The following is a 23,700-nucleotide window of genomic DNA, read 5'->3' on the forward strand; positions in this document are numbered from 1 at the left end:
TGCTCACAAGGTTTTTAGAATGTTACAAAATTTGTACCATTTAGATGCGACATGATAGTGTTCAATTTATTTAGAAAATTCTTCTAAGACTGTTTACAAAATCCTGGTCCTTTTCTTCCCCACTACGATTTTGGGGTGCAACTTGGTTTTAGGCATGCCATTTAGAAGAGACAACAGCAAAATGAGCCAAGAACAAGACAACAAAGGGAAACTAGAAGAAAGTTGTGCTTATTTGGGATGAACTTGGGAATGTTATCAAATTACCGGCCCTCTTCTTCTCCCACTACTATTTTGGGGTGAAACTTCGTTTTCAGAATCATTACAAACGATAACAGCAAAAAGAGCCAAGAACAAGACAATAAAGGGAAACTGGTAGAATTCTGTTCTTATTTCTGATGCACTTGAGAAACTTGGGCAATTTTATATAGCTTGTGTGATCCATTTAAGAGGCCATCTTGGGGGAATTCTATTAAGGCATAATACGAGTGGTTAATAACTTATTGGCCTAAGTTTTGACAAATTTTCATGCATAATGGATCAAAAAATCTGACCTGCGATTACTCTATTCGTTAAGGAGAGATTATTTAATTTTTGAGATGCATGAACTATTGTTTCATACATATTTCAGGGAGTATGGATGATTTCTGCTTTTCAGAAAGTGTTCAACTTAAAATAATTGGTAAATAAAAGGAATCTTTTATGCTATTTTTGGAAAATATGATGAAATAGGTGAGAAATGATTTAATAAAAAATAGGTAAAAAAAATAGAGTGAAATTAATATTTTTTTAATAGAATGAAATTAGATGAATAATAGAAAAAAATGATTTAAAATTTAATTATATAGTTAAATATTTAAATAAAAATAAATTATTTAAACAATTACGATTTTACTCTTTACAATTTTTTAAATATACATTTTAGTTATATCTTATTATATAAATAAATAATATAATCAATTATCATTATTATATATAATTTATCTATATATACTTATACATATTATAAAGGACATATAAGATGATATAATTATTTTTTTTGTCCATTTTTAGTTGACCATTATATCCCTAAAAAGAAACCTTTGATATTTTGTGAATACCAATCATAACCACTCTTAAATTATCTTTTTTTAATTTTTAATTTTTAATAAACTAAACTAAACTAAATATATAAAATATAATAAACTAAACTTATTAAAATTTAAATAAGGTTAAAATACTTTTTTAATTTTTACAGTTTCACTTACTTTACCTTTTAATTTATATAGTTTAAAATAGACATTTTTAGTTTATATACTTATATTTTTCAATCTTTTGTCTCTACGGTATAAGATTGATCTTTTTAGTCTATATTCATATTTTTTTAATTTGTTTCGACAATTTTTTTTTTGTAACATTATCTTTTTTGTGTTGACGTGATAAAAATATTAATTTAATTTTATATATTTGATATTGAATTTATTTTGTTGGAGTTACTCTAAATTAGGTATTTCGAGACTTTGTGCCTTTTTTACCGTTACTTGTAACGCGTATTGTTGAGACACCATTTTTTATCATTACAAGAGTTAAAATCTTTATCATGTCAACACAAAACATATAATTTTACGAAAAAAAATTGATGTAGAGATTAAAAATATATTTTAACCTTTTATATATATATTCAAACATGTTACTCAATTATGGCCCTGTTTATAAGAACTTATAAACAATTTATTTGTACTTATCTTATTCTATAAGTGCTTATGATAGTATTTAGACAATCTTATAAAATATCTTATGAGTAGCTTATAAAATGTTTTGAACTTATTTTGATAAGATGTCAAATATAACTTATTACTTAACTTATGTGAAAACTTATTAGAAAATATAGAAGTTTGAATTCTGTCACGAACATAAATAGTTTTTATTTTTATCTTTTTCATTCTTTTACTAAAAACCAATTATATATATTTTTCATTACTTCCTCCAAAAGTTTTTGTTCATTTTTATTTTTGTTCTCTTCTCCTCCAATTTTTTTTCTATCTCTTTTCTCCAAAACTCACATTCTCCTATTATTAAAAAAATCTCATAACTTCTTTATCTAAAATAGCACATTTGAAATAATTTTGTTATTAATATTTATACAATATTTTTTTTTATCATGATTTTATAAAATATATATAATTGATTTTTAATTTTTAAAATTTATGATTCTTAATTTTAACCATAGTTATTTATATGATTAATTTCTCATATTTTATTGTTAATTTTAATTTTTTATAAATTAAAATTAGGTGAATGGTGATTAATAATTTTTTTTAATATTATTGTGATGTATAATGTTATTTTAAAAAATTGTTACTTTTTATATTTTGATTTTATTTTTAGTCAAATTTTAATTTTTTAATTTTTTTAATTTTTAAAATGAGATAACATCTTATAAGTATTTAAATAATGATACATGTTAAGTGTGGGAGAATGCTGAGTCTTAATTCTTATTTAACACCTAATATGTCTCAATTGAGTGAATTCTTGAAACTTTCCCCTTATATTTAGCTTAAAATTTGAAATGGAAGCGTGATCATGATTGTGAGCAATTAGAAGCTAAGTTGGTGTATTTTATTGCCGGAATTCTTCAAGTTTAAGGTCATAGAAGCAGGGGATCCAGAGACTTGGAGCTGCAGCTTCAAGTGTAGCCCTGGAGTTCCAGTATTGTGATGAAAAGCAAAGAGCAAGTCAAAGAGTTAGCACTGTAGTGCTTAAACTGGAGCTGCAACGCCAAATCTTTGGAAGGCAAAAGATCAGGCCCAGTACCTCAATGCTCAGCCCAAAGCTTCAGCCCAGAAGATTACTTCAACTTGAAGGAGCTTCTAGCACTGCAGCGCTAAAACTGGAGCTGCAGCACCAACTCTCTGGAGAGAAGAAGAAGGAGTCATGCCTAGCGCTTAGGCCAACGTCCCAGCTCAGAATATTTCTTCTTGTCTTTTGTGTGTATTGTCCATGGTTGTTGTTAACGCCAGAAACATGAGGGGGTTGATTCCCATTAGTATTGAATTCATTGTAACTTCTAACTCTACTTTCTCTTAGATATATATGATCTTCAGTTCTGTTATTAGTGTTTGATTCTTCTCTTAATACTTAGTCTGTATGATCATCTGTTTTATGATTCATGGCTTTTGAACTCAGTTGAAAAATATTTTCAAAGACTTGCAATGAATCACACACTTAACATTCTCTTGCTTTAGGAATAAACGTGAGTTTGTTAACCATTTTTGTTCAAGGTTGTTCTTAATGAGGGTATTAATCTTAAAGGGTAGAGGAATCACATTTAGAATTAAGTATCTTGGGACTCAATTGTAAGACATCTCCGTGAGTTATTTAATGAACATGGAAGTAACTAATTGAAAATCATATTTGTCTAATGAAGATCAAGGAGTTAGAAAGTGCAAGTGAATTCGCTTTCATCTATATAAAGTTTTCTATCAATAATCTTGCATTAATGCTTATGTATGATTTCTTATAAATTGTAAATCAATATTACATTAAGTCTCCCTTGAAGCTTTATCCAAATCTATTCTGTTTAATATTGTACACACAACTTTTACCCGACTTGAATGGAAAGTAGAATTGTTAAATCATTCCGAGTCCTTAAGGACGATATCAATTACTACAATGAAATTTGGTCCATTGTTAAGGGAGAATAAAATTCTCAACAATACATCCAAACATTTTAGAATTTTATAAGTGTTTGTTAATATGTATATTCAAATGTATCAATTTATTGAATTTTAAGCACTTATAATATAAGTTCTTAGACTAAATTGCACTTTTGATCATTCTATATTTGTCAATTTGCAAATTTAGTTATTTTATTTTAAAATAGAGACATTTAATTCTTTTATTTTTTAAAAATATGAAACTTTGATTCTATTATCAATTCGATATCCATTAATTGTTAAAATTTTTACATTATTTAGTGACTTGTCACCACTAGAGTGATATAATATTTATTGATGTGGCATGTAGTGATAAAAATTAAAAAATAACATAAAAAATCATTGTTTATACCTATTTTAAGGAATAATTAATATCTATTTTATTAATAAATCTTATTTATATATTTTTTTACACCCAAATGTTATTTTACTAAATATCACATTATTTAAGTATGAGTAGATATTAATATTTAACAATTAATAAATGTCAATTTAATGAAAAAATTTAAAAATAATATTTTTAAAATTAGAGTGACTAAATGTCTCTATTTTAAAATTATGTGATGAATTGAAACAAAAATAGAAAAACTGAAAATATAAGTTGTTTCTTTAAAAATAAGACCCAATATATTATTATAATCATTAATAGTGATTATTTTTATACATAATCGACGATGACAAGTTTTTTTTGTTGGAAAAAAAATTAAATAAACGAGTGATGAACAAATAGTGAATATTGCCAGTCTTATTTTTTTTAAAAAATTTACGCAAATCATCTCATACTAGTGTGTAATTTTTTTGCATGGAACTCCCTCTCATTTACCCTTAAATCCACATAAATCATTGTTTCAAAGAACAATTTTTTTTTTTAAATTACATGTAAATCTTCTCTCATCTCTTCTATTTCACGCTAAATCACATATAGAAAATACACCATTATTAAGTTGAGTATAATATAACGAATAATTAATTTTAGTACTACTACTTTAGAAGAGCTAAATTCATTTTGCGTTTGACTCAATTTAGAGAATAAAATATAATAATAATCATTAATTAAAAAATTAATTATTGATAATTTAATAAATTTTAAATTTTATTTTACATAAACTTAATTTTATCACAATTCTCATAATTTTTTAATCAATAGTTATGAGTATATTTTATATTTTAAAATATACTCTCACTTCAAATGAGCTAAGTCTTTTAATTTTCTATAAAATTAAGTAATGTAATATTTGATTTTAAGGATTGTAAATTTTAAATTACTGCAATACCGGTATAAAAATTACGTAAATTTTATTTAAGGATTATTCCATTTTACTCGGTGAACATAAACCCCATTTTATTTTGCACCTCTCTGAACCGTAGAGTATTGCCCCAGTTGTAGGATTGCATATTTTATGGACCAAAACAAAAGCTTGCATATTTTGTTTTATCGTGGTTGTTTTTTTTCTCTTTCTTGAGGATCTTGGGATTGAATAAATCCCGAGAGAAATTTACTTTTTGAAAATTCAAAAACTGAAAACATGGTTCTTCAATTGGGATTTGGATACTAGTTCATTTATAACCTCTTCAATTTGCATTTTTATTTCTTATTTTTTGGTCTTCTAACTCTTTACGGCTATGGTTAGGCACCGAAGTGAGACTCTTTTCAAATATATATATATATATATATATATATATATATATATATATATATATATATATAAAAGGAGAGATCTTTTTACTCTGTTCAATAATTTATGTTTTACATCAAATTTCAACGATCCAACCGTTTAATTTAAAGTTCTTAATACATAGATTAAATCTGCAAATTTTTAGAAAATTTGAAAATCATTTAATACTTCGTTTCATTAATTTGAATCAATGTATAAAATGATTTTATGATTATCCGTCAATTTGAATTAATAAAATAAAATATCAAATAATTTTCAAATTTTCTAAAAATTTGCAGATTTGATCTATGCATTAAGAACTTTAAATTAAATAGTTGAATCGTTGAAATATAATGTAGAATATGAGTTATTGAACAGAGTAAGTCTATGGGAGTAAAATGATCCCTTATATATTATTTTCCTTGTAGACATAAGCTTGTGATGGAATCAAGACCACGGGTTAGGGATTTGAATCCTTTCCACTTCAACCAACCTTGTTAGGTTAAATTTCTTCTTATTTTGACAAATTGTCAAGAGAATTTCTTTCAACCATGATGGCAAGTTCTATTATCTGAGATTCTGAGAATATCATTAACAGCCAAAGATGCTTGGTTTCCCTACTAAGGAGTTTTGCACTAAATTTAAAAGGTCCAAAACTTTTACTCGATTGATAACTATATACTCTGATGTTGACACGCGAATTTAGCACACAATAAGATACTAATTGAGCAAAATTGTTTTTCAACAGGGTAGTTTGAATCCCATGTATCTCCCTGATATGTAGTCTTTCCAAGTTCGAATAACTCCGAAGCTAGTCATTAGAACAATACTTAAAGTCATGACTACGCTAACCGAAAATACTATTAAGGATGGTCTTCCATAGCTTTGAATTGCTCTTTGCACCACTAATAGCCCAATAAGTGATGCAACAAAACATATTACGGCCAAGATAAGTGCGGTCTCTATGTGATCCATGTCCAACAATAGATATTGCAAGGCTGACATGGTGGATGAGAAGAAAACCATGAAAGAACATGTTGCTGCTGTCACCTATACAACAAAATAATTTGAGTCAATACCAGTTTATCAACCCCAATCACTATAATCATTGCACTAGCCACTAATGCCTGATGTTAATGCTTATGATATACTACTACTATTTCAAAATTATTGATGTTTAATGTTAATGCAAAAATGTTATGGAACATACAATAAGTATAAAATATTAATGTGTTTAGTCTAAAATATCCTAATTAAGGTAATGGAACTTACCTCAGGAGCTATTCCAACATGTAGAAGAAGTGGACTTATCAGCATTCCACCCCCAATTCCAAAGACACCACCCAAAATCCCTGCTAGAAGTGCCATCATAGGAAAAATAAGTTTGTTTGATGGTCCATTTGAGGATAGGCATGAGCCCTGCATTAAATTTCATTGAATGAGGTTCCAACTCTAAGCAACATTCAAATATTAGTTATCAGTGTATGATGTTTACAAACCTCTTGCATGAGATTTTGGTCTTGATGGCTTTCTTTTCTGAATACAATCCAAGCAGTGAAAATTACAGCAAGAGGGATTTGAGCTGATGAAATAATCCAGTATCCCACACCACATGGCTCCATTGGAATGATACTCTATTATTTCAACATTTGCATCACAGGGTCATTCATCAGATGCATATATTATGAGACCTCCAAACCAGAGGAATACTCTACCACTAGAATTTCTGCTTCTAGTGTTCCACCACAATGAAAGGGACTTACAATCACATCAAAGAGAAAAAAAATCGAAAAAAAGGTCTCAGGGTCTATTTGATTCCGTCCTCATCTTTTGGTTTTATAAAATATTTTCGAAAATAATTGTACTCTGCTCTGCAATCTATTTCTCAAAAACAATTATCACGTTTTGAAAATTGTTTTCAAAACAAGTATTAAGAAAAATATAATCATCTGGGAGATGTTTTATCATACTCTTCCTATGTTTTCATCTTGTTTAACCTCTCTTTCAATTCCACACCTTATTTTGTACCTTGCACTGCCTCGTTTAATTGCTTTTTGAAAACTAAAAACAATTTTTGAAAACATAAATCAAAAGACACCTTCAATCCTGAATTTGGTAAACTCAGGGGCACTAATCTTTTACTCCTACACTCGTTTCTCATGCCTATCTATAACTTAACATGTTCCATATATTTATAAGTTCAGTTCTAACGTCAGCATCACAAATCATAGTAAGCCAAGAAGTAAACTAAGAACATGGTTTAATAAATATATAACATCACTACATAGCCATAAACAAGGAAGAACAAAATCTAACCTGTCCATATTTGTTTCCACGAAGAAGATAGAGGGAGAAGAAAGAGAACCAGACCAAGAGTAAGACCAGCAATTTGAACCAAGGTATCCTCACCCTGATATTTTCTTCATTAACCACAACCTGTTCTTCAATACTTTTTACCGCATCTTTTTCTTCTCCCTCCCTATTTTCAGAACTCCCATTTTCTAATAATCCACTTTCAAGCCCCTCAAATCCATCACTTTTCCTCCTCTCTTCTGATTCAATCCTCCAAAACAGAACTCCATTGTTACAGGTCTTTGAGGTGGACCAAGTGAGAAAAATAGCAAATAGCATAGTGATCAACCATTCAGGGAACACAAGGTTGCATATGACTCCAACACTCACTCCTAGAAGCATACATGGTTCTGACAAAAGTGCTATGTCATAGTCAACCAATAACCTGCCACCAAATTTAGGACTTGTGGCACAAAGATTGCACATGACATTTGCTATTGACCCCCCTGTGACCATAAAAGCTGACAAACTTGAAGCTGTTTTGAGGTCTAGGCCAGCTACAATAGTTAATATGGGTATGAAAAGTCCACCACCACCAATACCACCAGCACTAGATATAGAAGAAGCTATGAAACACAATACTCCTGCCACCACTATAGGGCCTGACATGTGAATCTGGGCTTCTTGGAATCCTTGTGCCCCATTTCCCCATTCATATATTTTATCTAGGAAATGGTCAATGCTCAGGGTGTTTAAAATAGTTTGTGTTTGTTTTGCATCACAAGGAGTAAAGGAGATGAAAGTGAGAATCAAACACGTGAGGCTGTGAATAATCCTCATTTGCTTTTGAGGGCTTCAGGCAATTGTAAGGAGTGTATGTGTGAATAGCTGAATGGCTTAATGCCTTTATATAGGGATAAGGAGGGACTGATGACAAAGCCTCTTTTGATAAGCAAAACGATTGGGATCACATGCACAAGGAAGACAATGGTAGGAGAAAAGTTGAACAAAAGAAAATTAGATTCTTCTAGGGATATCCTACCCCCACTATTCTATGTGGTGGCAAGAATATTACAATCACAACTTAGTTTCTGGTTAAAAAAAGGTGGGAAGGGATTTTAAAAGAGGGTAGAAGAGAGAATGGGAAGAATTAGGAGAAGGAGAAAGGTTAGAAATTTTGTTTAATTAAGAAAAAGGGAGAGATTTTAATGTAAGGGTACCATATATAACTATTTTCTAGTTTGATTCATAAAAGATTTTAATATAAGGGTATTATGCATAACTATTTTTTTTTTGTTTCATAAGGAGAGTAGAGAGATTTCAAAATTTAATTTACATTTGTATTTTTATAATTTAAAATTTTCAAATGCAAGTAAGAATACTTTTTTTATGTTTTACCAAAAATGTTTTGAATCTTTTTTCCTTCTCTCCAAATCATCTTGTATATAAAAAAGTTAAAACTAGACAATCCTTCTTGCAAATTAAACCAAATAACAAAAATTCATTAAATCTCTCTACATCCTTTTTTTTTTCTAATTCTTTTTGACCAAACACTGTATTAAGGGCAGACAAGAGGTGTTGACTTCTTTTCTATAATAAATTACTTATGATATATCTTGACTATTTATTATAAAAAAATGACCATGTTTTTGTTTTATTTCCAATCATAAAATACCTTGTATGGAAAATTTATTAACTACTATAAAAGTTATTATTTTAAAAGCTTGATATGATTGTTCTATTGATTGATAAAGGAAGGTATAACAGAAATGCTTGTATTGCATTGCTTATCCTAAAACAAACGAAATGGGGGCACCGAAAAAGGAATTGTACACTTGTGGCAGATAAATGGAGTGACTCTCCGCACGAGTTAGAAGCTGAAATTCTGATGTATTGACATTTCAACGGTGTTCCCATCTCTTTCATTTTTTTTTCTTTCTATTTTTATCCTTTCCTCTTAAATTAAATCACTTATGATATATATGACTTCTTTTATTTATTTATTTATTTATTTTTACTACAAGATTTATTTCTTTCTATATCTCCCAAGTGTCTATTAGAAGTGATTTTTTATGGGGTTCGTCCTGGCATAAAGAATGTTTTTTACTCTTTATTGTGCAGACAACTAAAAAGGGAATCTGGGATTGACAAATGCAAAGACAAAGAACGTGATAATTACAAGACAAATAATTAGATAAAGATGAAGAGTTGAATTAAATAAAGCAAATGATAGGAGAGAAGAAAACCTCCGCCGAGAGAGCGAAAGTACTACTACTATTATTTTTAAAATTTAATTTACATGCAGTCACAATCTAAATCATTTTTATATTATTATTATCTATAGTAAATTGTGATGTAGGATAAATTTGTTAACTTTATAACCTTTAAATATATTTTTAGTGTTATGACTTATAAGATGAGTGACTTATGATTTTCATTTTTGTTAAAATATTTTTATTTTTTATTCTTTTAAAATTAATAAATATTTTTTTTTCTTTGTGAAATTAATAAAATTTGATTTTAATTTTTGTAAAATATTTTTATTTTATTTTTATTCTTCTTAAATTTAAATTTATTAATTTTATTTTCTAACAATCATTTTAAGATAGATAATAATATTTATTTTGAAGATTTATAAGAATTTTTGGAGGTGTTGAATATCAATGTTACATTATTAATAGTTGTGAATAATATTTAAGATGGTTATTTAACCTTTTAATAAATAAAAAGTTGTTAAAAATAATTATATAAAAAAATAAAAAATAAAAATAATAATTCTAATTTTATAGAGACGAAAATAATAGAAAAATTTTATAGGACCAAAATTAAAATTTACTAAATTTATAAGAACTAGAAACATATTTAAGTAATTTTATAATAATTATTTTTAAAATACACCTAATAATTTCTAATTACATACATTAAAAAAAAACTTATACAAAGTCAGCATATAAATCTTTATACTGTCCTATCAAAATTTACTCTGTTGCGATATCCTATATTAATAAATAAAATGATACGATAGAAAGATCAAATTCTATTGAACATGTGTGAAAACAATTGAAAGTACAAATAAATTAAGTTTTTAAAATATTGATAACAAATAATACTTATTACAATTTTTAAATATATTAAGTATTATTTTGTATTCTATATTTATAATAAGGGTAGAGTTTAAGTAAATTTAAATTTAATTTCTCAACAAAGTGTGTAAACTGTTATTATAAATCTTTTGATATCACGATTCTAATCAATAAAAAAAAATTACTTTCGCACATACTTCAATTATTGGAAAGATCAATAGCAAAATTACTTTCGCAGATACTTAAATCAGAAAAACAATTAATCCATTAATTATATTAAAATTATTTATCATTTTTAATGTTTTTTATTTATCTCATTTTACTGGATATTTTAGTTATTTTTTCCCGTATAATTATAAACAATAATTAATGTTATTTTAAAAAATTTAAATGACAAATAAAGAAAAATAAAAACAACTTTCTTCGAAAGTTTCATATTATATTAAGTCATGTTTTGTTATTTTTGGTTTTACTAATATGGTAATGTTGTTAGATAATAAACTTGTTGGGTCTTTATGTTATTTTAACTCTTTTATGAAAGTATAGTTCAATCTTTTACATGTTGATCTTATATCTTTTTATCTTGACTCTTGTATCTCAATATTATTGTATTATTGAATTGGGTTAAACTCTTTTTCTTTTCTTTTTGTATTCTCTTCCTCCTTTCTTTTTCTTCTTTTTTTATGTTTGCATTGTTCGCATGATATCAGAGTTGGTTCGATCCAAACCATAACTTTTTAGATCTATTTATGAGTTAATAGAGAATAAAAAAAATCATAATGCAATTCACACACTCTGTATTTCACCATATCGTAGTTTTTCAATTTGGGACAATCTTAGATTAGTTAATTGTTGGATCATGTTAAAAATTGGTTACTAGGTTCAAAAGATGATTTTTTTTATCTAATCGGAATTTTCGTTTGGAGGTCAAGCGCAGGAGAAATGCTACTTGCACATAAACATATTTAGGGGGGGTTGCACAAATTAGGTTATTCATTGTCATTTTTTTTTTGTGATTGATGGTGATGACTAATGAAAGAGATGATGCTCTCCATTCTATTAGTGTACCACTGAATGGACATAATTACTTGTATTGGAAGGTTAAGAGGATGTGGAGATATGTGTCTAGAACCTTTGTTAACCTAAAGATAAACATCATGGAAAATATGAAATAGAGTTGGAATCCTAAGAAGCTAAGAATTCAAAGATAAAGAAATATAAGACCAAAATGTAAAAGATTGAACTATATTTACAAAGAATTAGAAATAATATAAAGGCCCAACAAGTATATTATCTAACATTCCCATTATAGTTCAGTTGAGATAATAGACTTGTTGAACCTTTATGTTATTTTCACTTCTTTGCAATGGTAGCTCAATCTTTTCTATGTTGATCTTATATCTCTTTATCTTTGAATTGGACTAAACCTTTTCTCTTTTTCCCTTTTTCTTTTCCCCCTTTCTTCTTTTTTCTTTCTTTATGTTTGTATTGTTCATAAATGTAATACTCGCTTTGATCTTTTATATTAGAAATGAATAATTAATTTACCAAAACAATAAAAGTAGTTAAGATAATTAATATTCATTAATAATGTCTTAAAATTAAATTTTATTCCAAAAATATCCTTTAAATTGATTGGTTTAAATAGTAGTAGCATTAAATGACACTATTCCTAATTCAAGAAATAACTTTTTTCACCAACGAATGCAAATTGTATTGTTAATACATTATTAAATGCATCCACTTGCATTAGTATATAAAAGAAAATTAATAATTAATACATCTTAAAATATAAATATTTTTTTTCTTATAATTAAAAAAATATACCCATTTGTTTCTAATATAAAGAACTAAAATAATGTTCAAAATATTAGTGGATGTTAATGTAGAACATTTATAGATATTAAACATGAAAGTAGGATAAGAATAAAATAATAGTAAATTAATAGTTTTAATTTTATTTAATATGTGGTGCATATCTAACGATAAACCAAATAGTATTATTGAGTTGTGTAAAATTATTTTTTATTTATATAGTTTTATTTTTCAAAAAATATTATACAAGATTTTGAATTTTGAATTTTGAATAATAATTATTTAATTTTAATATTTTAACTAATAATATAGTTGTTGTAAAAATAATAATAATATACTTTAATTTAATATGCCAAAATTATTGTAAGTATATATAAAATAATGTCTTGAACACAAATTTTATATATAAAACATACACACATATAATATTACAATACTCAACTTATAAAAATATAGACACATTTAATATATACATATTCTATCAAAGTTTATTGACTGTTATTTTCTATTCTTATCAAAATTCTGCAAGTACTTTGACAATGGGATGATGTCCTTACACTTCAATATCCACGGCAGTGGGGTCACTTATAAAGACACTTCAACGCTCAAGTTATAGGATAGTTTATGTTAAGAATTAGGTTAGGTAAGTGATTAATCTCTAAGTTTAGAGATGATGTTGTATGATGTCTTGGAGATATATCCCAATGATTGTGTGATATTGTTATTGATTAGTAAAGATATTGTTCCTGATAAGTGAGGATATTCCATTAGATGAATATAATATGTTTGATTATGATATTCTACAATATATTCATACCAAGATATCTCGCTAGCCATTAGGAGTTAATCACTTAGGGTTTCATTTTATGATGATGGACTAGAGGCCTAGTGTGGGTGAGCAAGTAAAGGCCAACTTGGCCTGATCAAGCTAGGCCGATACATAAACCTCCCGAGCTTCAAGCTCCGAGCTCTTTAGAGGGGAGGAGTTATGAGTTGTGCTAGCTTAAGTTGCTTTATTTCTCCTTGTGTCATGGTAGGTTGTCCAGCTTGAAGTTTGGTGAGACTTATATTATAGATTGAAGTGTGTTGCATATGCATAAGTTGTTTGCACATATATTGTTGGTAATCATTTGTTTTATGATTGCCAAAGATACTAAGCTTGTGTGTTTTGATGGAATAGAGAGGTTTAAAAACTCCAAAATTGTGAAAAATAGAGATGGTCTTTGTCATGAAACAGTGGAGAAAAATTGAAGATGAGAAATGAGGGTGTTTCTGAAAAGAAATGATTGAGCCATTTTGAAACGGCTGAGGGAAATTGGAGATTAGAATAATGATGTTTTCAGAAGGAATTAGCTAAGCAGCTTTGAAATGGTTGAACAGTTTGGTGCTTTCTGAATTAGACCTTTTTGTCTTCGTAAAAGTTGTAGCCCAAGATGTTAGCCTTCTAAAGGCTTTGAAATCACTTAAAAAGGAGGTCTAGAATTCCAATTATGACCTTTTTAGTGAGCAAATATAGTATATGATGGAGTTAGAACTTAAGGTCTTCATAAGAGTTGTAGATAACCTTTTTAGCTTTCATATGAGATAAAGATAAGTTTGATTGGAGTAGTAGAACTCCAATTGTGTTGTGTTATGTGGAAGTTGTCGTTGTATGTTAATTGATGATTAAACGTTGCAAATGATGTGTTTATCCCCTTATAACATATGGTAATATATGATGTCCTAAATCATTACATGATGAATTTTTTATATGGATATGGTTTATGAGGATGTTTAGTTGTTTACGTTGTGATTGAAGTTGTTATGTTGAGATTACTATACTTGTTGTAAGTTGCACTAGTTGTTAGAAATTGTGCTTTAAGTATTCAGTTGTGTTTGAAGTTGATTCAATTGTTAAGTTTTTTGGTTGTTTTCATTTGATTATCAAGATGTTGTTTTCGTTGATGTATGCTTAAAGTTGTAAAGATACCTTGATGCTAAGTTATTATATTGCCTTGATGTTTTAAGTTGTCTTATAGTTGTATATGGATACTGACAATTGTTAAAGTTGAAAGTTGTAAAGTTACTATGTACAAAATGTTGTGTTTATTATTATCATTAAGTTGAGAGTTGACATATATGTTGAAAGATGATTGAGTTGTAAAGAAGTATGTTGATATGACGTTATGTGTTGTATGGTTAAAATGTAAAATGTGAATGATGTTTAAGTTGTAATGATGTACGATGATAATTTGTTAAGTTGTTCATTTGTTAGACATGTGGTTGTGATACATGTCTATATTCAGATACATAGAAACTATAAGAGAGTTAAAGATGTTTTCTAACTTTAATATCTCATTATGCTGATATGCACTATGTTGAACTCTTTAGTAAGTAAGTTGACTTCTGAATGGGTACGTTATTTTTAGTTGTCTCCTTTAGATTCTATGTGGTATCTGTATGTGAGCAAGGTCGAGAGATACATGTATAAAGTGACCATAGTATAGGGGCAAGATCAGGCTATAGTAATTATAAGTGACCAACCAAGTAAAGTACAAAGTAGGGGACTTAGTCTCTAACCAAGTATTGGAGGATTAATTGTGGTATTAGGAGGGTAGTTGATGGGCTAATCCCATAGGGGGCTTAGTGTTGCAAGCTAATGTCGTAATAGGTTTAAACCCAAACTGTTCTACCTTGACATAGTACCATACTTCTTAGTTTAAGTGATGAAACCTGATAAATCAATATAACTTATTATAGTTGTTGTTTCTAGCTTTATGTTAGCCGCTATTTTTTACCTTAGTGTCAACTGATGTTTTTGACCATAATGTCAGCCACTATTTTTGATTTTATATTAGTGATTGTGATTTGGTAGGGTCAAACTACTTAAACTGGTCACCTTAATTATAAGAGATATCTGTAATTGATATGCGTGATGATGCATCAGTTGAATTTATATGTATGTAGATTATGTCATTCTGTTGAATGTGTTGAGGTGGATAATAATCAAATGAGTGTTTGTGTTATTCTATGTTATTTGTGATGTATTGATGATATAAATGTTGTCTGGTAATATGTATATGTGCATACTGAAAGTGGTTAAGTTGAAGGTGTAAAGATATCGAGGTTGTTATCTGATGAAAGTTGTGAGTGTGACTAATGATTATGTGTTATATTAGAATGATAATGAAGCTGCCTAGTTTTACACGTTATTTGAGTGCCTAAAGTTGTATGACAAGACTTGATATGATGTAATGAATGATATTCATTTTAAGTTGTTTATGTTGCATGTTGTTGTATGACATTGCTTTTATATCACAAGCTTACTCTATGTTTTCATTTGGGGTTTGAGATTGTTATGATCATACTTTGTATGAGAGTAGGACAAGATTAGCAGGTCAAGTGGTGTTGTTTGGCGGTGAGTCACGTCGAAGGTGGCTCTCTTTTGGATGTTGTTACCCTTAGGTAGCTAGGTCTTGCATAGACGCTTGACCAACAACTAGATTTATCTTGTATATAGTGGTTACTTATTTTGTATTAAGTATGTATATATGTTTAGGAACTATATGACTGCTTGCATGAGATTTACTTATTTGTTACATGATATCCTAAGCTGACATTTGATATTAGTGTTTTCGCTTAGTTGTTGTTAGATCGTAATAAGTGTAGTGACCAAACGGGTCATTACACTTTTATGGTATCAGAGTCAATTGAGTCTTTTAGGGACACTTTGTGGGGGTGGACCTATTGTGCTTGTATTGTGTAGTTGTTACGTTGTTTATGTTATGTGTTAGTTGATGTTGTGGTATTTGTTGAATGTTATCTAATAGGGGTATTGATCTTTGTAAAAGATGGTTAGGCCATAGTACGATTAGATCACTTATGCCATAGAGATGATGACCTATACGATGTAATAATAGACCGTTCACTTTGCACAATTGGAGGCATAGAGAGCTATAACTGGAGTAACAAGATCAACATGGTCTCAAGAGAGTAGGGACTTGACTAAGTCTAGGAAATGCCATCTTCCTTAATTCAGGGGAGATGTTGATCTAGAGGTGGTTGATTACTGGATTACTAGTTAGAGAAGATCTTTAGGATGTTAGGATGTATGGATGAGAGGAAGTTTGCTTATGCTGTTTACAAGTTAGTTGAAAGGCGAAGTATTGATGACAATGTACTTATCAAGTGTTAGTGGCCAGAGGAGTGGCAGTTGACTAGGAATGATTCATGGGAACGTTCCTTGAAAAGTATTTCTTAGAGAGTGTAAGACACACTAAAGAAGTTGAGTTCATGAGGTTGTTGTAGGGAAGGATGTAGTGTTTGAGTACGCCATGAGGTTTTAGCACTTGACATGTTTCTACCCCCAAGCTATCTCTGATGCATTGGAAGTGTAGGAAGTTTGTTAAGGGCTTGAAGTATGAGTTAAGGAGAGTGGTGATGTTTATGGCCATCATAGAGTTTCCAACCTTGGTGGAGAAGGTGAAAGTGGTGGAATGTCTAGAAGGCAACAGTAGAATGAGTAAGACTTCAGAGGGGCCAGTTGGGTTCAAGACAGGCAGTGCTTAGAGGAAGCCTTATGATAGACCCCAACCTCGTCAAGGGAGTTCTTTCACGAGGGGACTTGTTGAGGCACCAAAAGGAAGAGCATAGACAATTAGATGCTACCAATGTAGAGGACCATACATTGTGAGGTATTGTACGACTACCACGACAAAGTATTTTTAGTGTAACAAGTTTATGCATATTGCCAAGGATTTTCGAGTGGGGGTTACCCAGAAGAGGAGTGTTAGTGACATTTCCTTCACCATAGTACTGTAGTATCTAAAACTATGTATTTTGATAAATTGTTTTTAAAATTATTTCTTTAATTATTTTTTAATTTAGTTTGGCCAAAAGCGCATATATTAAGTATCTTAATTTAGGCGAGAGGGAAGGAGAGATTATATAATTCAAGAAATTGAAAAGGATTCATAAGGAAGTAGTCTAAATATCCTGGTGCAAGAACCATAAGTAATTAATTACAAATGATTAATTTGCGGAGTCACTTGCCACCGTGGATCGCGATCGACATGGTCACTAAACCATCATATCTTATCCGCAGGTGTGCGCATATATATATATATATATATATATATATATATATATATATATATATATATATATATATATATATATATATATAGTAGGAGATCCACTTACCCTAAAAGTAAATTTACTTAAATTTAATCTACTCAATAACTCATGTTTTATATCAAATTTTAACTATATAATTGTTGAATTTGTTAAATTAAAAGTTCTTAATGCATAAATTAAATTTGTAAATTTTTAAAATTTTTAAAAATTATTTAATATCATTTTTATTAATTTAAATTAATATTTTATGATTATTTATCAATTTGAATTAATGACACGAAATATTAAATAATTTTCAAATTCTTTAAAAATTTATAGACTTAGTTTATGCATTAAATTTTTTTAATTTAAAATGGATAAAAAATTAAAATTTAATGTAAAATTTGAGTTATTAAGTAAAATAAATCTAAAGAAACTTATTTTTAAAGTAAATAGATCTTTTATTTATATATATATATATAACTGTTGGAAGTAAGATACATGTGATTGAAAAGATAATAAGAATTGAAAGATATGGGGATAAGATTTGAATTGATCATTATATACGCTTCCTATTATCTATGTTTGCTTTTCTCCACTTCTACTATTGGAGGATAATTTTTAGGTTGTGTTTGATTTAATGCAACACATAGAATAAAATGATATTAACTGTCGTTTCTAAAATTCTATTTCCTTGAGCTCATCTCGTGTCTTAAGTCAAGGTTTTATGAAATTCTTTTGCTTGATATTCAAAAGAAATTTGTCACTTTAATTTTTTTTTAAATCAGATAAAAATTGTAATCGATCGAATGAATTTTCTGTTTTATTCAATATTTCTACTCCTCCCCACTCTTCTTGGTAGTATGGGTAGGTAAATGGACCGATCCGATTTGTTTAAAGTTTGGATTGAAAAATTTGTGTTTCATGTGTTAGATAAGTTTGATCTACAAAATAAATGATTTTTTTTTAAGTATGTGTTTGGTTCGCCAAAACCTATGGATAAACAAATTGGTTTATTATGGGTCTAAATAATAATTTACAATTTTTTAAAATAAAAAATGCATAAAATAAAAAATTCTTTTATTTTTAAGTTAAAATCAATCCCACTAAAATTTACTAATAGCATTTAAAATAGCTTTAAACACTAGATAATATAGTCTTAAAATTAAAAATATTACCAATACTTGTATAATAATTTCAAATGTTCAATAATAAAAATATTAAAATATCTTAAAAATAATCTAAATGGTAAATATATACCAAGTAAATATTATTTTAATACCATAATAATATAAAAATTCAAATACACAATTAATTATTAAAATCTTAATGAAAAATTAATTAGTAAAATTTGCAAATTAGTCTGCAAGTTCGTAAATTAAGTCATTTAAGTTTATAGACTCTATAAATTGGACTAAAAATTTAAACATAATTATACATATTTGAAGAAAAATAGATCTATTATCCATGATATTACACACTTATTACGAATTAATTTACGAATCCAAATCCATCTATTCACCCTACTTTGTAGAGAATATATAAAAAAAATAAAATTAATGAAGTAATTGAGATTGCTTGCATCTCTCCTCGTAATTTTATTATGATATTAGAATTGTCATATAAAAAAAGGATTGATTCTGTCACGAAAAAAAGACGAGAAAGATGAAAGCTTAAACTATGTATTAATTATAACTGAAATTCCTACTTCAATTTTATACGAGCAAGAGGACTGAAACAAAGACAGCAAAATCAAATTTTCTATCTTATCCGATAGGAGTATCAAACAAAGCAATGCAATGATATAACAATGAGAATAATGGATTGCTAGAGCCAAAGTAATATTAGTTTTATACTTTTGTCGAGTTAGGTCATGATGTGTGCTTTTATCCTGCAATTACTATTAGAAAAAAGGGGCAAAAAGAATGATTATATAAATTTCTAAAGCTACTTAATTTCTTTCTTGACCATATCTATTGTATTTTGTATTTCCCCACCTTACTCATATGTGAAGACAAAAACATTAGTGGGCAAGGCGATCGAACTCATCTACAGAGAAGGCAACTTCCCAGAGAATGCAGGTTCCACGCGGTGGGTGAATGGCTCTTCTAAAATGCATGATAAAGAGTTAAAGACAAATCACAAATGTCTTGAAAGTGCCCAATTTTTCCAATTATTCAAAAGCTGAACTGATAATGGAGACAAAAGCAGGAAACACAACCCTCCATTATATATATGTGCTTGTTGATTTTTTTAAAGCACTTCCAGAAAGCGATATTAATTAATAGCAGAAAGCTTCTTTTTCACTCTCAGCATGCATGTCTTTCCAATAATAAGCCGAAAGTAGGAATAAGTCCTTGTACTCATAAGATGCACAGGTCCAGTGTACTCAACTCGATCTTTCTAGATAATATCGAGTTTAAATTTTCTAAATGAAAACAATAGTTAAGATTAAATTTTTACTGAAAGTGATTATCTAGGTTTACTAATATCTACGTTTACTAATAGGTGTTAGTAATGGATGAATTTTTTTATTATCAATAATATAATTATGAAAAAAATAGAAATAAATCCTTGTGTACTAACAAGAATGTTACACGGTTCAGATAGACTTATTTTTAAAGAAATATTTTAATAAAAGTAAAATAAAAAAAAATTATAAATTAAAATTACCTTATGTGTAAGTAATTTTGTAGAAGTTTTCCTTTACTAGTTTTCAAAATTTTATTTTTATTGCATGTATAACTTAATTTTAATTTATAGAGAAATTTATTTTAATTTTTTTTTTCTGTAAAGTGTTTTTAAATAAATGTATTCAAATATGATGAAGGTTAAGGTGAAGAAGGAATTAGGTAATTTTTGATGCACAATTGTTATCTATCATTAAATTAATCTAGTTCTTAATTACAATTTTATGGTGGAGTGGCGGTAGGTAGGTAGTGATTTATTTTTTCCTTCACTAGAGTAATTTAACACCTTTCTTTCTTGACTATTCCTCTCTCTCCCCTTCCACTGCCATTTGCTGTCACCTTGGCCTCACTTGGGCAAAACTACATGGATGCACAACAAATGTTTCTTCTGATGATAACAAGTCACAACAAATGATGTGTAAATTGAAATGAATCGAAGATGTCTTGGAAAAGCTACGTAGATGAGCACCTCATGTGCGATTTCGACAGCCTCTATGTCATTTGCAAATTATTACTTAACTTTTGCGCTGCATTATTCTTTGAAACCAATAATTAATTTTGATGAATGTAAATTAAGGATCAAGAATTTAAAGCCATTCTGAAAGATTTTGAGGAATCCGACAGCCTTGCCCATATATTAATTTGAAAGAGTCGTAGAAAATAGGGGCATGAGATTAAAAAAACTACTTGTTCGATAGTGATTAAACTTGTGTTATTTAGCGTTGAAAAGATATAATCTTGTATACATGTGGCATTTAATTTATCCGGGGAGATATCTAAGATGTCTTTTCGAATCTCGAGTTCATTAATGCATGTGGATTTGAGCACGTACGTCCATTAAATATTTATCACGCTAGACAAAAAGCTATATATAACCAACACTAAACATATAATTTTATTTTCTTAAATATTATTTAAGTTGTATCGAACTTAAGGGTTATACCTATTACATACATATCGACATCTCATCAATCTTCATTATCAATATCCACTACTCCAAAATACCTTAATACGACTTGCAAATTGTAAGTTTTTGTGGTTTATATGGTTATATAGCCATTTGGTATATATAATAAATTTAGACCTTTTTTATTCATATAATTAAATAGATATGGTTTATCTAAGAGAATTCGCTTGTATAGTTAGTTATGTAAATGTGTCTCTTAGCATATATAAAGTGGCGAAAAAGAAATAAAGACCTAGAAGCTTAAGGGGAGGAATTGTCAATTTTTAGGATCTAGACAAGATTTTTAACAAACCCAAGTACCACGTACCTAATGGGCTCTATGATAGGAAGGTGGATAAATTGCATAGCTACCGTTTGTGTTGGTCAATGCAAAGTTTCAACAATTGGCTGCCACCAACCAGCACTTGGAAGTTGGAACAATGTGGACTAGCACCAGGAACCGACAGCCAAAAGACAGAATGTTAGTAATAGCAAATGATCATCGATGCATAAAGGAGAGAGCAGATAAGCTTTGCCCGAGTTGTGTCAGATATTTCAGGTAGATTGATCAGTTATAAAGTTAAAATATAATTAATAATTGAGGCTAATTCTCGAGTTTTTATACTTGAGTTAGATAAATTTATATTTATTTTCTTAAGATTGTTATTGAATTTATGGGTCACCTTAACATAGAGGTCGAATTTTTCGTAAATGTTCAGTTTGCAAATTTTATGCTCATGATATTCCATCCCCGATATAAGAGAAGCGTTAAAAATCTCATATTAACCGGTGCTATAATTAAAATAAAGTATATAAGAGTGATCAATTTTTATTTTATAATTAATTTTATAAAATTGAATTATGTCCAAATTTACATTTTTAAGATAGTAGTAATATGACTAAAATATAATATATAAGTGGAAATAATTTTGATTTTACTAAGTTGAGTTAGAATTCACTTTCTTATAAGAGTCTATCTCAGTGATTATTTTTATCAATTACTCACTATTTGACCATTATTAGATCATTTTCAAAAGTTTAACTTGCAAACTTTACATTCGAAATGTTTAGTCTTTGGTACAAAGGATTATGTTGGAGATCTCACGAAATAATAATAATAATAATAATAATAATAATAATAATAATAATAATAATAATAATAATAATAATAATAATAATAATAATAATAATAATAATAATAATCACTTGTTCACGATAATATTCTTTATTACTTTTATTTAGTATATTATGTTTTTGGATTAATAATATTGTAATAATGCAATATATTTATTTTAAATTTTATTTTATATTAATGTTGGTTACTTGAGTCCATAACAATGTAATAAATCAACAAATTTACTTTAAAATTTAGTTTGTAATATTATTTTCTTTATTGGTTAATAATATTGCATATGCAATAAGATATCAAATAATTTACATTTATTATGAAATATTTAAATTTTTATAAAAAATAAATAAATTTAATTATATTGACTCGATTGACCCAATCCAATTTAACCCATTTATTATTATATTAGATTGAATTGGTCTTAAAAAATAAAAATATACAAACTCTATTTAATTCAACTAATTAAATTTTGATAAGATCAAATAATAGATTAATTTAAACTCAATTCAACTCAACCCCACTTAATTATACCCTTCATTCCATGGCATTCAACTCTCACATGGGAATAAAAATTAATGTTATGGGCTTAATATGAAACTTCTCAAAGGACTTTACAGTTACATGTTTTTATCAAATGACGACATTGATTTTTACATTGACTTTCCTATTTTATTCTTAAAGCACGTTATTGATCTTCAATAAAATTAATTTTCATTCTCTGACCGTACATATCTTTTTATCCTTCAACTTATTTAAAATAACTATGTACTCCAATAAATAATTGCCCACTCTTCTAAAATAATATATTCTTTTTCAATTTTTCTTCTCACTCTATCGACTATCATAGACAGTGACGGATATAGAAATTTTAAGTAGTGGAGGCAATATTTATTTATATATTTGTAGTATTAAAAATTTATATATCACTTTTACGACTAGAACTAGGTTAGACTAAATTATTTATAATTTAATAAGTTTGAATTTATTTTTTACTGAAAATACATGTTCTAAGTATGATTTATTTATCTGTCATAGACACTATTTTAATGTTTGGTTAGAATTACAATCTCAAAGACCTACTTTATAATAATTTAACACTAATAAAAATTTAAAAATAAATATATTAAATTTTATAAAAATCAAATTTAATTTATTTATGATATAAACATGTTTTTAATATCTAATATAAATTTTTAAATGATAATTTATTTAAAAACATATTTTATAATAAAAATTTTAAATAGAACATAAATCTTACGAATTTTACTATTTTAATTTTTTAATCAATGTGTACAATAAATAGA

The 23,700-nt window shown here is 27.8% G+C and overlaps 1 protein-coding gene across 1 annotated transcript; it reads right to left on the minus strand.

Annotated features, from left to right (window-relative positions):
• Nucleotides 1-5,714: 5,714 nt before the first annotated feature.
• LOC109817865 (sulfite exporter TauE/SafE family protein 2) lies at nt 5,715-8,697 on the minus strand. The gene is made up of 4 exons (XM_020383214.3): nt 7,664-8,697; nt 6,847-6,981; nt 6,620-6,766; nt 5,715-6,397 (listed from the first exon to the last, which is right to left on the minus strand). The coding sequence occupies exons 1-4, from the start codon at nt 8,477-8,479 to the stop codon at nt 6,089-6,091; spliced, it is 1,407 nt and encodes a 468-aa protein (XP_020238803.1). The 5' UTR covers nt 8,480-8,697; the 3' UTR covers nt 5,715-6,088.
• Nucleotides 8,698-23,700: the final 15,003 nt, after the last annotated feature.

Source organism: Cajanus cajan, chromosome 2, assembly GCF_000230855.2.
Source record: "Cajanus cajan strain Asha chromosome 2, NIPB_CcT2T_4, whole genome shotgun sequence".
Classification (NCBI taxonomy): Eukaryota; Viridiplantae; Streptophyta; class Magnoliopsida; order Fabales; family Fabaceae; genus Cajanus; species Cajanus cajan.

Coding starts and splice junctions, on each gene's coding strand:
- LOC109817865 (XM_020383214.3), bottom strand. CDS start 8,479: ATGAGGATTATTCACAGCCTCACGTGTTTGATTCTCACTTTCATCTCC. Junction 6,982..7,663: donor GTGGAAACAAATATGGACAG/GTTAGATTTTGT, acceptor TTGAAATAATAG/AGTATCATTCCAATGGAGCC. Junction 6,398..6,619: donor ATGTTGGAATAGCTCCTGAG/GTAAGTTCCATT, acceptor TTTGTTGTATAG/GTGACAGCAGCAACATGTTC.